Source organism: Takifugu flavidus, chromosome 17, assembly GCF_003711565.1.
Source record: "Takifugu flavidus isolate HTHZ2018 chromosome 17, ASM371156v2, whole genome shotgun sequence".
Taxonomy (NCBI): domain Eukaryota; kingdom Metazoa; phylum Chordata; class Actinopteri; order Tetraodontiformes; family Tetraodontidae; genus Takifugu; species Takifugu flavidus.
In genome coordinates, this window is record NC_079536.1 from 11,127,765 (window position 1) to 11,141,486 (window position 13,722).

At 43.2% G+C, this 13,722-nt stretch overlaps 4 protein-coding genes across 4 annotated transcripts; 2 read left to right on the plus strand and 2 right to left on the minus strand.

The window, feature by feature from the left end:
• Nucleotides 1-22: 22 nt before the first annotated feature.
• LOC130513524 (histone H2A) lies at nt 23-621 on the minus strand. The gene has a single exon (XM_057012307.1). It carries the CDS (start codon nt 529-531, stop codon nt 154-156), a length of 378 nt encoding a protein of 125 aa, XP_056868287.1. The 5' UTR covers nt 532-621; the 3' UTR covers nt 23-153.
• A 119-nt stretch (nt 622-740) lies between these two features.
• LOC130513515 (histone H3) lies at nt 741-1,348 on the plus strand. The gene has a single exon (XM_057012298.1). The coding sequence runs from the start codon at nt 893-895 to the stop codon at nt 1,301-1,303; it is 411 nt and encodes a 136-aa protein (XP_056868278.1). The 5' UTR covers nt 741-892; the 3' UTR covers nt 1,304-1,348.
• Nucleotides 1,349-2,167: 819 nt separating this feature from the next.
• Nucleotides 2,168-6,663, plus strand: LOC130513526 (histone H2B 1/2-like). The gene is made up of 2 exons (XM_057012309.1): nt 2,168-2,643; nt 4,079-6,663. The coding sequence occupies exon 1, from the start codon at nt 2,200-2,202 to the stop codon at nt 2,572-2,574; it is 375 nt and encodes a 124-aa protein (XP_056868289.1). The 5' UTR covers nt 2,168-2,199; the 3' UTR covers nt 2,575-2,643; nt 4,079-6,663.
• On the minus strand, nt 3,572-4,293 carry LOC130513536 (histone H4). Its single transcript, XM_057012322.1, has one exon. The coding sequence runs from the start codon at nt 4,291-4,293 to the stop codon at nt 3,982-3,984; it is 312 nt and encodes a 103-aa protein (XP_056868302.1). The 3' UTR covers nt 3,572-3,981.
• Nucleotides 6,664-13,722: the final 7,059 nt, after the last annotated feature.

Consider the following 13,722-nt stretch of genomic DNA (forward strand, 5'->3'; position numbering starts at 1 on the left):
AAGATTGCGTGTTGCAGCACCCGTCACTGGTTGACGTTAGTCAACCTAATCGAATTTTACGTTTCTTTACAGCCTAGGACAATCGCGCTTTATCACAGTGTGGGTGGCTCTGAAAAGAGCCGTTTGGTGCCCGCTCGCCCAGCAAGGCCACACTTATTTGGCTTTCTCGGTCTTCTTGGGCAGCAGGACAGCCTGGATGTTGGGCAACACGCCGCCCTGAGCGATCGTCACTCCTCCCAGCAGCTTGTTCAGCTCCTCGTCGTTGCGCACAGCCAGCTGCAGGTGGCGGGGGATGATACGAGTCTTCTTGTTGTCGCGGGCAGCGTTTCCTGCCAACTCCAGGATCTCAGCCGTCAGATACTCCAGCACAGCGGCCAGGTACACAGGAGCGCCGGCGCCAACGCGCTCAGCATAGTTGCCCTTGCGGAGCAGCCTGTGAACACGGCCCACTGGGAACTGGAGCCCGGCCCGAGAAGAGCGAGTCTTGGCCTTAGCTCGGGCTTTGCCGCCGGTTTTTCCTCGACCACTCATCTTTATGTACTTATCAAAAACACGCGAGTCCGTGAAACACTGACCTGACTTGCTACGCTCTCTATTTATAAATCACGAGCGGATCCGCTGAGCCTGCCCGACCAATCCGAGACAAAGCCGCTCGCTCCGAACTTTGGCGGCCTTTTAAAACGACAGCATCCACCAATAAGGAGCGGCACTTCGCCTGGTGGGTCGCTGCTTGCTCGGGGCTGAGCGCCACGACCATCCTTCAACCAATCACGACTCCGGGTGTGAAGCCGCGTCATCGTTGGGCCAGCTGCTCCGAACCTTTAAGAGCGGCGCCTTCGTAGTAGTTCGGGTAATTTTGTCCTTTCGGCTCGTGAGAGGGTGAAACGCAGAAATGGCCAGAACCAAGCAGACCGCCCGTAAATCCACCGGAGGAAAAGCTCCCAGGAAGCAGCTGGCCACCAAGGCTGCCAGGAAGAGCGCCCCGGCCACCGGCGGAGTGAAGAAGCCTCACCGTTACAGGCCTGGGACCGTGGCTCTCAGGGAGATCCGTCGCTACCAGAAATCCACCGAGCTGCTCATCCGCAAGCTGCCCTTCCAGCGCCTGGTGAGGGAGATCGCTCAGGACTTCAAGACCGACCTGCGCTTCCAGAGCTCGGCTGTCATGGCTCTGCAGGAGGCTAGCGAGGCCTACCTGGTGGGTCTCTTCGAGGACACCAACCTGTGCGCCATCCACGCCAAGAGGGTCACCATCATGCCCAAAGACATCCAGCTGGCCCGTCGTATCCGCGGAGAGAGAGCTTAAACTGGCCGCTCATACACATTAACAAAGGCTCTTTTAAGAGCCACATCAACTCTTCTAAATAAGATTATTCCTAGAACTGAAACTTTTTTTTTTTTTTTTTTAAATCACTGTTGCAGTTCTTAGTCCAGGCATTAAATGTTTATTGTACATAAACTGATTTTCAAAATAGATGTATTTATTTAGTATTTATTAATGTGCTCATTAATCCAGCAATTTATCTGGAAATAAATTAATCCATGCTGCATGTCAGTTCAATATTGTTCAATTTCATAAAATTAAGAGCCACGACAAATCTGTTCAAGGAGCATCCCCCCCCCCCCCCCTTGTCCACAAAATTTGAATCAAAACATGCATAACCTCCAACTGTCCTTCAGACTTTACAAATAAAAGTACTTAACAACTACGGCAAAACATAGTGGCAAGAAGTCAGGGGTAAAACTACCATTTTCTTCATGCTGAATCCAATAAGACTTGGCATTTACATGACTAAATGAGTTTAAATCCACAATGAACTGCAGGTATAATCTACATAAACAGTATATTTTATTTTCTTGTGCATTTGGATTCATTATAGCAGGATCCACTAATGTTCTTTGCTATTTATTGTGCTCTAGACATTAGAAAAAGTAAATTTCATTTAAATTTTGATAGTGTATAGTCATTAGGAAATACACTTTTAGTAATGCCATTAATATATTATTTCTAAAACAGTGAGTAGTATGAAAACTCATAATATGAGCTACAAGGTCAGTGTTTCCCCACATACAATTGAGAAAATGAATCACGTGGTTATTCTCTAGCCAATCACAGAAGGGAGACCACACAGTGGTATTTCCATGACGCTGGTATAAAGGGCGACCCTCCCCTCTCTCTGAGTTACTATCTGTAGAAGCAGAATGCCTGAACCAGCCAAGTCCGCGCCCAAGAAGGGTTCCAAGAAAGCCGTGACCAAGACGGCCGCCAAAGGAGGCAAGAAGAAGAGGAAGACCAGGAAGGAGAGCTACGCCATCTACGTGTACAAGGTGCTGAAGCAAGTGCACCCCGACACCGGCATCTCGTCCAAGGCCATGAGCATCATGAACTCGTTCGTCAACGACATCTTTGAGCGCATCGCTTCCGAGGCCTCTCGTCTGGCTCACTACAACAAGCGCTCCACCATCACGTCCAGGGAGATCCAGACCGCTGTCAGGCTGCTGCTGCCCGGGGAGCTGGCCAAGCACGCTGTGTCTGAGGGCACCAAGGCCGTCACCAAGTACACCAGCTCCAAGTAGACCTCTGCTGGCGTCCTCGTTCAACCAAAGGCTCTTCTAAGAGCCACCACATCTTCCTTCAGAGTAAAGGTTCCTTAATTTGCTATTTATATTACATGCATTATTTCATGGAGAAACCTAGGTGCTTGCAGAAGAAGACACAACTGTTTATATCTTGAACTAATTTGAACTGAACTGCATTTAGTAAAGATGGGTGATATCACACTTTTGGGATTCAATACTGGTATATTCATTTCTTACTGGCAATTTGTTAGTCAAAATATTATTACATATAAGATGAATCGCAAGACAAATACAGACCATTTATATACAATTTATTATGGTCAATTGATTACTAGGATTTCCTTATCCTTTAAACCTGCATAAGACAGTTGTTCCATGAGGAAAATTAACTAGAACAATGTCTGACGACACCACACCTTTAGTGCACTTTTCTGCTTTTAAGACGATTGCGGCTCTGTGTCGGCGGGCTATGTTGCAGGTTGATGCTCATTCGCTACCTCCTGTCACGTGACATGGGCCAGCTCAATACGCCGCCAGGTATAGGGGTGTCCCGGCGCATATTAATTTAAGTAACTAATCTAAAACGGCGGAAAGTGATGCATACACCCCTAATTATTTTTTTTATAGTTAGTATCGATATATCGATACCACGCGATCGATCCGCCCATCCTTAGCATTTAGTGAGACTGAATTCTCTCAATTTTCTACATATTCTTCCCTTTAATTGTAGCTCTCTTACCTGCCTCTGAGTTCTTTTTAAATAAACTGAAATTGAACATGGCATGCAAAAGGATTATCAGACTTAAAATTTCAGGACAATACATAATATTGCTTCTATGCTAGGGTTATTTACAGTGTCAAAAGGTGCCAGTGTGGCTTTTGTTCCAATTTCGAGTGTCTCTAGCTCAGTTCCTATTTGCCAACTTTGCTGCAGCTGATCCTCCAGTAAAGTTCTTGGCTTTCCTTGTTAGTTGTCCCACTGATATTAGCCACATTTGTTCTGAGGTTTTTATTGAATGTTGATACACTGATCATATCCAGATGCTTGTAAGAAAAGGTGCCACCATACACGTGATCATTTATTTTAATGCATTTGTTTATCGGTAATGTCACACCAACTTATATTTTGGTTCAGACGATATTAAATTAAATCACTGCAGTAGTTTAATATGGGTACCCGCGCGGCGTGCGCCTAAGGACGCACTCTCCTTTCCCGCACTTGCTGCAACCATTTTCTGTACTCCGAATACGTCCCTCCGTATACACACACTAATTATTTTCCCCTTGTCCGGTCATTATTGCTTGTTGAACTCTGCTATATGGTTTCCTTAGTCTGGACAGGAATTCTCTTTACAAGATGTGAGTGGCTCTTAAAAGAGCCTTTGGGGTCAGTGATAGGGAGAATTAACCTCCGAAGCCATACAGAGTGCGTCCCTGCCTCTTCAGAGCATAGACCACGTCCATAGCGGTGACGGTCTTCCTCTTGGCGTGCTCGGTGTAGGTGACGGCGTCACGGATCACGTTCTCCAGAAACACCTTCAGCACACCGCGGGTCTCCTCGTAGATCAGCCCAGAGATTCGCTTCACACCACCGCGACGAGCCAGACGGCGGATGGCTGGTTTGGTGATTCCCTGGATGTTATCGCGGAGAACCTTTCGGTGCCGCTTGGCTCCTCCTTTGCCGAGACCTTTACCTCCCTTTCCTCTTCCAGACATGTTTGGCTACTAAACTTAACTCAGACTGATCCGCGCTCTGCGCTCTTTCACTATTTAAAACACGACTGAGGACGTAATAGAAAGCACATAAGGAGACCGCTCTGGTTCATTCTCTGGACGGTCAAAGCGTTGCTCCTGGATTCTTAGAAGCCCTGCTGGCCGAAAGAGGAGCTACAGACTTCCTGGAAGATCACCAGCTCTTCTATACACGGTTCTTTCTGGTGCTTCGTGTTAACATTCTGTAATTGTCCAGTTTCTAAATGGCGTTACTTTCTTCGATGTTCTGATGTCCGTTTATGCAAGATGACCTTATTGTATGTGTAAACCATCGTTTATTATTATTTAAAAAAATATCTCTGGGTACTTTTTTAAATAAGATGAACATTTAAAAAGTGTACAAAATATATTAAAACATAAAAGAGGCCTAAACATTCCTCTAGGTTATACTAATGGGATATAAGCTGGTTCATAAATTAGCGTCTGAGTGAGAATCTCTAGTAGTCACAAATAGAATCCATTTTTCCAAGTATTGCAGATATTTAAACACCCATAGGTTATCCTTTCCATATTTTAAACATTAGTCAAAATACAAACACAGTCTGTTTTTGTTGGAGGGGTGCTATACAACCATTTTTAGTTTTTTGTGGGCCGCTATTAATATTTTTTACAAGATATTTGTCTTGCACCAACAGAGGGGGTGAACCATTTCCCCGGTAGATTGTAGAGTAAGAGCAGCTGATTTTATCACCAAAAATATTTTATATCACTCTTATAATCACCAGCATGACTAGATAATTGGGCAGCTCCAAAAGATATCAGGTTCTATCAGCAGAACTATTTCTCTCTTGGATGAAACTGAATGGTAAGAGGTGATTCCTCTTCTATGTAAATGTTTAAACCTCCCTTCAATCCGGGCCAGCTTAAATTCGGGCTAAAAAGCCATCTCAACAGTCTAGACTGGTGATTTTGATTCCTTAAACTTCCTTAAAATTCGAAAGAAAACATTTTGGCTATTGACTCAGGCCTCCAGAATGCTGCTCATACAATGGATTCCTATACAAAATACATATATTTCAGCCCATACAGTGATGTTTATTTTATTTTGTCCTTGAATAGCTTGAATATGCTTAATTGGACATTTTAAGGGATTCTTCTTCCATGTAAACTCTTTTTGCTGTTACTGTTGCAACAGTAAAACCCTCCGCGCTATGGACCAATATAGGCTTTCATATGCCTATTTTCCCAGCAGATGGCGATATTCACTGGTTGTTGAGGCTTCCAGGAGGAGCTTTTCGGTGAAGCAACGGACTGGAAAGCCTCCGTGATTCTGGGGCTTCTATTAACCATCCCTGAGTCCGGTGTCATAGAAAGTAATGCCAGGCAGCACAGCGTCCATGCTGAGACCTCACACTTGCACCAACACGTCTGATAAGTCTTTGGTTGGTACTATTGACTCTTAACAAATGTCCAAAGGTATGATGATACAGGAGCTTGTTTATTACAGTCAGCAGTAAAATCCAAAGCCTGCCACAGAACACTTACCGACTGATTCTGACCTGGGCTGCTCATTTTTCCACAGCCAACTAAAGTACTAAAGCCAGGCATTCATTTGCATTATAGTGGGTGAAACAGGAGCCCATCATTAATAGTCAGTGCAAAGCTAATTTGTTCAGAGCAGCATTAACTGTATTTCCCTACAAAATCCTCATTCAAAATTTCTACAAGCTCACTTCAGTAGAACTGGGTAAAAATGTCTATCTCACTTGAACAGGGCTGTTGATTACAACCAAAGATCTGAGGTTTTTCCAACTGTGGGCAGTGGATTCTGACTCCATTTCTGGAGGGTTCAAAATAGCTTCTGTACGGACTCAGGTCAGGTGGTCCATATGTTACTGGTGTAACTGACAAGTTATTGGTGAATGACTTATTTCAATCTAATTTCAAGTTATTTTCATTGCAGCTCTGTTACTACAAATACCAGTTTTCATGTCAGATTGGTTAAAACATTGCTTTGGTCACATCATGACCTGTAAATCTTGTGCAGTTTTGGTGCACCTGAAAATCTATCTATACATTTTAAATGTCTGTTTTTCCCTCATGCGTCTCTGTGGACTTTCTTCAGATGCTCCTCTCTAAAGACATATGGAAAATGTCTTTTTCTTTCTCCTAATTTTGCACCCAACTGTAGACACAGCCTGTCAGTGTGTCAGCCTGCTGATTGACTGCTGAGGGCTCGAGACATGTCCTTCACCAATGCCAGTGTTAGCAGAGACAGGTAAAGATAAATCGGTTGGCTTTCAAACATAGATGTATGAATCCACTATTCAGCACATGCTTGGACTAATAATTAATAAAATGTTCTGAAAATTGCACTGTCATACATGTTGTTCATGTTCATGTTCACAACGGCACTTTTTTCCACATATCTCACATAAGCAAAGTTAGAATTTTCACCGAGGCTTTGAACTAAAGTTTCTAATAGAAAAACCCTTGACCATGGACCTTTGTCCCTGTTCAGCAGGCAAAAAGTCAGAACTCTCTCTTCAAAGTAAAATGCATGTAAAATAAATTGATCTTGGGAGAGAAAACCTACAACGTGGTTGACAAGTTGGACTACAGAGCGTCAGGAAGTAAAAGCAGGCTTAGAGTAGTCTGCTTCGCACAGACCTCAGCAACTCCACTCAACCCTGAGGATAATACCACCTTTCAAGACATTTACCCCAACCTGTCCTGCAGAAGAGCCTCTGTGTCTGCAAGACTGTTTCACGCTATAAAACTGCTGCTGTTCTGCCTGACAAACCCAATAGGCCTGCCAGACCACCACCAGCATTCTGCAGATCCCCACTGAATGAGCATCATCTGTCAGTAATATGGCGCCAGCGTGCCGAGAATCACTGCATATAATAGATTTAGAGGGGGATCATGCAGAATCGTTGTTGCCGACTCCCCCAGACACCTTCGATCTTTGCTGACATGTGGCACAAACATATTTGAATAAAAGCTCCTGGAGCTGTGCAGATTTTCGCAGTATAGAAAACATCTTTCATAGGAGATTGTTTTTGGGTTCACTTCCAGGCTCTGAGTCTTTCTAACTTTACATTTTTACACCAGCAAAATTAAGGCAGGTATAAATGATGCAAATGACTAAATGCATTGATGTACAACTCCATTCTAAAATATAAATACCTAAAGCATAACATTTGGATATTAAATGCAATGCAAATCACATCAGTTTAGGTGATCAATCGCCATGATTAAATTTTTTATGTCAGTTAATCTTTCAGGCTACTCATTATTTAAAACAATATATGTATTCAAGCGAGACCCAACATTTCACCGGGCACATTAAGGTGAGAGCGAATCCTGTATGAAAGTAGCCACTTGTCCCAAACAATGAGACAAGCGTAAATGCACATTGGAAAAAGTTCAGGTTTCAGCAGGTTAAAAGATTGGGCCAGTAACCAAGTGTGGCGGCAGGTGGAGAGAATGCAAAAACCAGGAACATTTAACTTCATGACTCTGAAGCACACTGATTCTGATAGGAAAAGAGACCGGGTCAGGACCCGGTACTTAGAGTTTTAAAAAAGGATCATCAATAATTGTGCACTGGGGAGATAAAATTAACAAATAAGGACCAATTAGAGGCAACCCTGAGCAAATTAAAAGTGCTGCTTGTTAAAGCAGCACTCTCCTATTTCTCACAGGAGAGTTACTAACAGAAATGTCAAATCTTTAACTGCAACTTATTATTTTAAAGCCCCTCAGGCCAATTTCAGCCTTGCAAGCAGAAACGTGTGTGTCCCAGAGGATGCTGGGAGATTTCACTGATGCCACCTGGACAGATGTCTCCCCCTGGACTCTCATGACGAGAGGTTCTGTTTTTCATTCTGAGGTGGATCTGATGAGCAGTGGGTCTGATGATAAGGACAGTCTCAGAATTTAGATGGTTTCACGTTTGGGGGACTTTTGGACCATTAACACTGAACGTCTGACACACGCTGGCCCCACCTGCATAAGCAGCACCTGTAAATGGCTGCAGCACCACATGATAGTCAGCAGCCGTCGGAGTGAACAAATGAACACGTTTGGATCAGTCCAACAAACAGCAAACACTTGTGTACAATGGAAAGATGAACAGAAGGTAAGGAAGATAAAATAATCTTTGTTGGAACAACATTCTTAAAGCATTTGAAGTTGGCCAGGAGGAGAAATGTGGACAAAATTGATAAAATGTCAGCAGACCATCGATCCTCACACAGCACTGAAATGATCAGCTCAACTCCTATATAGAATCTCACCGTTGTGGTCGAGGCTGCTCATAAACACTAAATATGTTTGTTTGTTCATTTCTGTTGAACTGTGATCGAAAATCAAAATTTGGAAGAGTGTGTTTGTGTCCACCGGTTGACCAATCAGGCTAATCTGGGTATCAGAGTCTGTGGAGCGGCGAGTCTGCGCTTGCTTTTCACGTCTAATTTACAACACACTCAGGAGAGTGAAAGCAGCTACAGTCGGGAAAATAGGCATTTGATAAACCACCGATTTTCCCAGTTACAAAGAATGTGGAGGTCTATAAGTTTAATCAGAGCTTCACTTCAGCTGTGAGAAACAGAATCTTAAAAAAACAAAACAATCCAGAATTCATATTGTGTGTTTTTCTTAAACAATTTGCATTCTATTGTATGAATTAAGTGTTTGGCACAATATGAAAACTAGAACTTTTGTTTAAAATTCCAGCGGTCAAATGTTTCCTGCACCAGGTTTCCACGCTGCAGCAGGAATTGTAGCCCACTCCTCCATCCAGATAGGCCATACAAATAGATCTTTCAAATTTTGGGGATGTTGCCAGGCAACTCAGAGTTTCAGCTCCCTCCAAAGACTTTGTTGGGTTCTGTTCTGGAGACCGGTTTGGTTAGGCCAATGCTTCTAACATAGCAACTCCTCAGTTGTCCCGGCCCTGTGTTTTTGGGTGATTGTGATGCTGGAACACAGCCACGACCCATCTTCAGCATTCTTGCAGAGGGAAGGAGGGAGGGTGTTGCTCAAAATTCAAGAATACATGGCCGCAACATCTTCTCCTCAATACTGCAGTAGCCCTGTCCTCTTAGCTGTGGGCTTGTACTCACACAGGCTTTATTATGTGGGATCATCCAGATTTAAATCCACGATGGGATAGTAGTGTGTTCCTAATGATACCATTTGACCCTGTGGTTCCAGCTCTCTTCAGGCCATTGACCCCGCCCCCCAGGTTGTGGGTTGCTACCTCAGGAGGGTGTCTTTAAAATGAACAGGTCTCATTTTCTGGATCTTGTTTTTCTTTAGACTCCATCTCTCATAGTTGAGGCGTACCAACAATTTTGCCATTCTTTGTAAGTGGGAAAACTTGAAAATCAGCCGTGTTTCAAATGCTTATTTTCCCCAATGTGTATATTTTAATGTTTGGTTCCTCTTTTTTTTTGCTGACGTTATTATGCTGTAACATTTTTAAAACTTTCTGTGCTTTAATGTCTCATCAAACCAGTCCTGTCAGCTTTTCCCAGCAATGTTAGTCTGACAGTAAGGGTGAACGGAGGGTGATTGAAGACAGATTAAAGCTTTATGTATATAAGCGGCGACCTAGCCTGTGGCTAAATGATCTGTGTGCATCCCAAAAGTGATTGTTAACCTTCGGTGAGAGAAACCAGTGTTCGAACCATCACTGCTGCATTTTTCAACCGAGCCGGCAGTGACAGTTTAACAACTGGGGAATTCTAAAGGAGGTCCTTCCCCTGGGACCCGATGAGAAAGGTGCCTTCAAAACCAGTTTACAGGCATCGTCCCTGTTGATCTGCCTTTCTGCTACTGACGGGGGAGTTCGAAGGCAACAGAAAAGAACATTTTACATGTGTTTTTCTCCTACTTTTGCTCTGAGCTTCTGTAAGCCAGGGATCATTTACTGGCTGGCCTCCTGACTGAGTCAGTCATAAATTGAAGCCACATCTTAGTTTTGCCTATCAAGGGTTAAAAAACATCAATATATACTGTAGCTACTTTGAAACCCAGCAGACTTGATCATCTTTCCTATTTTTCCTGCAGTAGCAGCATCCCAATCTCTGTTTTCAGTATATAGAATTCATGTTTACAGGAGAATGAAAAAAGAAATTTGAGCTGCAGTTTCACCTGACAGGCATAAGAACACACACACACACACACTCACACACGTCTCTCCTTTGCATATGTTTCCTTCCCTTTCCAACCTACTGTGGGAGCCTGATAAGGAAACATATTTACCAGTGGGGAAAAATGATTTTCTTCCAACTCACGTGTTTGTCTTTCATGGCTGACCTTAAAATGTCACTGCACCTGAAGAATCTCTCTATCTCTTCAATACATAGCATATAGATTATCTTATGGAAAAGTCTTCTCCACATCGAGCCCTATAATATTTCCGAGGAGAATTGATTTGTGCCGATAGCAGCAGGTGGGAATTTCAGATAACGTACGTAAAAAATTGAGTGTTGGATTTAACCCTGTTTACTGTACCGGCACACACCAAACCTTATTTCTGTAGTTCAGATTCTCCCACGTGTTAAACACAGACATTCAAAAGTGCGTGACAACAGTGATGAGAGCAAGGTCAGGCCATGGTGCAAAGGTCACAAAATACAGCGACGGAGAGAAAAAAGATCGTTCAGCATGAACGGCTTTGTTCCTTTTTCCATTGAGTTGCAGGGACAAACTATTTTGGGGGCCTTTTCTCTGTAAGAGATCATAGCAGCAAGGCTTCAAAAGGTCCGTTACTTGCTTGGCAAAGTAGCTGGGGCAGCTCGTTTCTTGATGACTTCTGGTTGAAGGAAGTTCTTCATTAAAGTGTCTGGGGCTCAGCTCTCCTACAAGTAGCACAGTGCTAGCGTCAAGCTAAAGTCTTCAAGGTTCCACGGTTCCTTGGCGCATACGGTGGAACAGCAGTACCGTTATACTTCCTCTCCACCACTTCCCAAATATTTAATAACCAATATTGCACATATATATATACATGTATTTGCATGTATTTTATGATCCCCTGACCTTTTGGACCACCTCTAATTTCATCATTGAACCACCAACCAACAGAGAAATGTGTGAATTAAAATGAGAAGATGCATTCTCCCAAATGTTCTGAGACTTGTATAGAGAGAATAAATGTCTCTGGACATGGTTGCTGTTGATATGCGGGCCCAAAAATAATAGTTATTTCTTTGAAGCCACCAGAATTCAGAAATTAATGGATGCACAGGAGGCTTCCGCTGATAAGTCATTTCTTTCTTTATTGACTTCTTGACTTGACTCTTCCTGCGTAGAACGTCTCTGTAAAGGCTACATTTCCTCCCAACTGGGTCATGTCTGTGAAAGAGTTTTGAAATCACAGACAGCATGTTGAGAATTTCTCCGGAAATATCTGGAAAATGGGTTTATTTTCTCCAGTTGTCTTGTGATCCGGAAGAAAAAAAAATAGGAATCTATGACATATTGATTTGATATGAAAACTACGGAAGTAAGAGACTATTGTAAAATCATGGTGTTGGTCAGAAGGTTGGCTAAAGTAAAATAAAAATATACACATTAAGGACCTCAGAAGTGTAATATGATGACTAATGAAGTGAGAGACTCATACATATTTTATAATCCATGTCATAATGCAGTATAACCTGGACAGAACCATCCAAAAATGTCCAATGATCCAGTAGAGTATTTAAATGATGCCGCTGACACAACAGGAAAGTTGGGATTTGTAGAGTGGATGAACAGGAAATTAAAGAGAGGGAGTGTTTGTAGGACTGCTGGATGCAGTTTCTTCTGTGACAATGAATCTGTCAGCGGTGTTTTTCCTTTTCTCCTCCTGAGCATCAGCATCCGGCAGAAAAGGGAAGGAGAGATAAACCATTTAAAAAAAACCTCTGATCCCCCGGATGGCAGGAGGCCTCAGTTCTTGAGGAACATCTGAGAACACAGGACATTCAAACACATGCAACAAATGCAACAAGCCTGAAGGTGTAAGAGAACACATCCAAATCCAGTTGTTGAAAGGGTTCTCTCAGTTCATGTATTGTATTTATTTGGATTTTATTCCAATAATTCTGTCTACACCCAAACCTCGATGTGAAAGAGAATTTTAGGATGCAAAGTCATTAAACCAAACCCAAATTGTCAGTCTGGCTGCACTCCAGAGCTTCTGTGTGCAGATGGGAGAAGGTTCCAGAAGGTCAACCATCAGGACTTTAGCTGTTTTTAGGGGAAAAAAAGCATGTGCAGGAATGTCAGGTGGTGAGAAACAAGATTTTCTGCTCCAAACTGACACAGGTTGAACTTTTAGGAACAAATTCAAAGCGCCATGTCTGGAGGAAAGCTGTCATGGTTCTCCTGACCAGGACCATCCCTGCAGTGAAGCACAGTGGGGGCAGCATCATACTGGGAGGTGTTGTTCAGCAGTTGGGGCAGGGAGAGCGCTCAGGGTTAAGAGACAACACAGGGAACACAGCAGACGCAGGAGTTGAGAGGAGAACATAAGAACACCCCCCAAATCCAGCTGTGTAAAACATCAAACCCAAGAAGTCAGGAGGTTTGACTGCTGCCAAAGCTGGTTTGGCTGAGGAACGGCTCTGAATGCTGATGGAAGTGTAATATTTCACATGCTCTTCATAAAAAATATGCAAAAAATGAATCTGTTTGTGGACTTGAAAGGCCCTGAAAGGACCTACAGTCTTCTATACGCTCTACCAGTGTTTAGTTGTTACTAACGTATGGAACATTGCAGGTGTGTCTGGTTTATACGGTGGCCGAGAGGTGCAAAACACTTTTACAAGCGGATGAAACAAATTTACAAATGACGAAACACTTTTACAAGCGGCTGGAACAAATTTACAAATAACTTTTTCTACCGGAAAGGGAATTACAAACTGTACTGACGGAACGCATCCATTGGCCCAACTGTACCAAGGGTCGGTAATTCCCTTTCCGGTAGAAAAAGTCATTTGTAAATTTGTTTCAGCCGCTTGTAAAAGTGTTTCGTCATTTGTAAATTTGTTTCATCCGCTTGTAAAAGTGTTTTGCACCTCTCGGCCACCGTAGGGTTTATAAGAAAATATGTTCAATGACAAGCAACAGGATCAGGGTTGCAGCTACAAATGCCCACAAATGACACTGCACAGGCTTTATAAATCAACATATCGACTGTCCTTAGCTGTGGTCACTTCTCAACTATGAAGACAGTGTGTATGTTCCTGTATTGACTACTAAAATACTCATCCTGCTAGCAAAGTGAGAACAATTTTTGGGAAGTGAGGGCATTTTGGACGGTCCTCACAGTAGGTTGGATGAGAGGAGGTTCAGGGTCAGGATCAGGGTCAGGGTCAGGGTTGGCGGGGGGGTGCATTATTCCTATCAAAGTCCTCACAAAGATATAAGTACAAG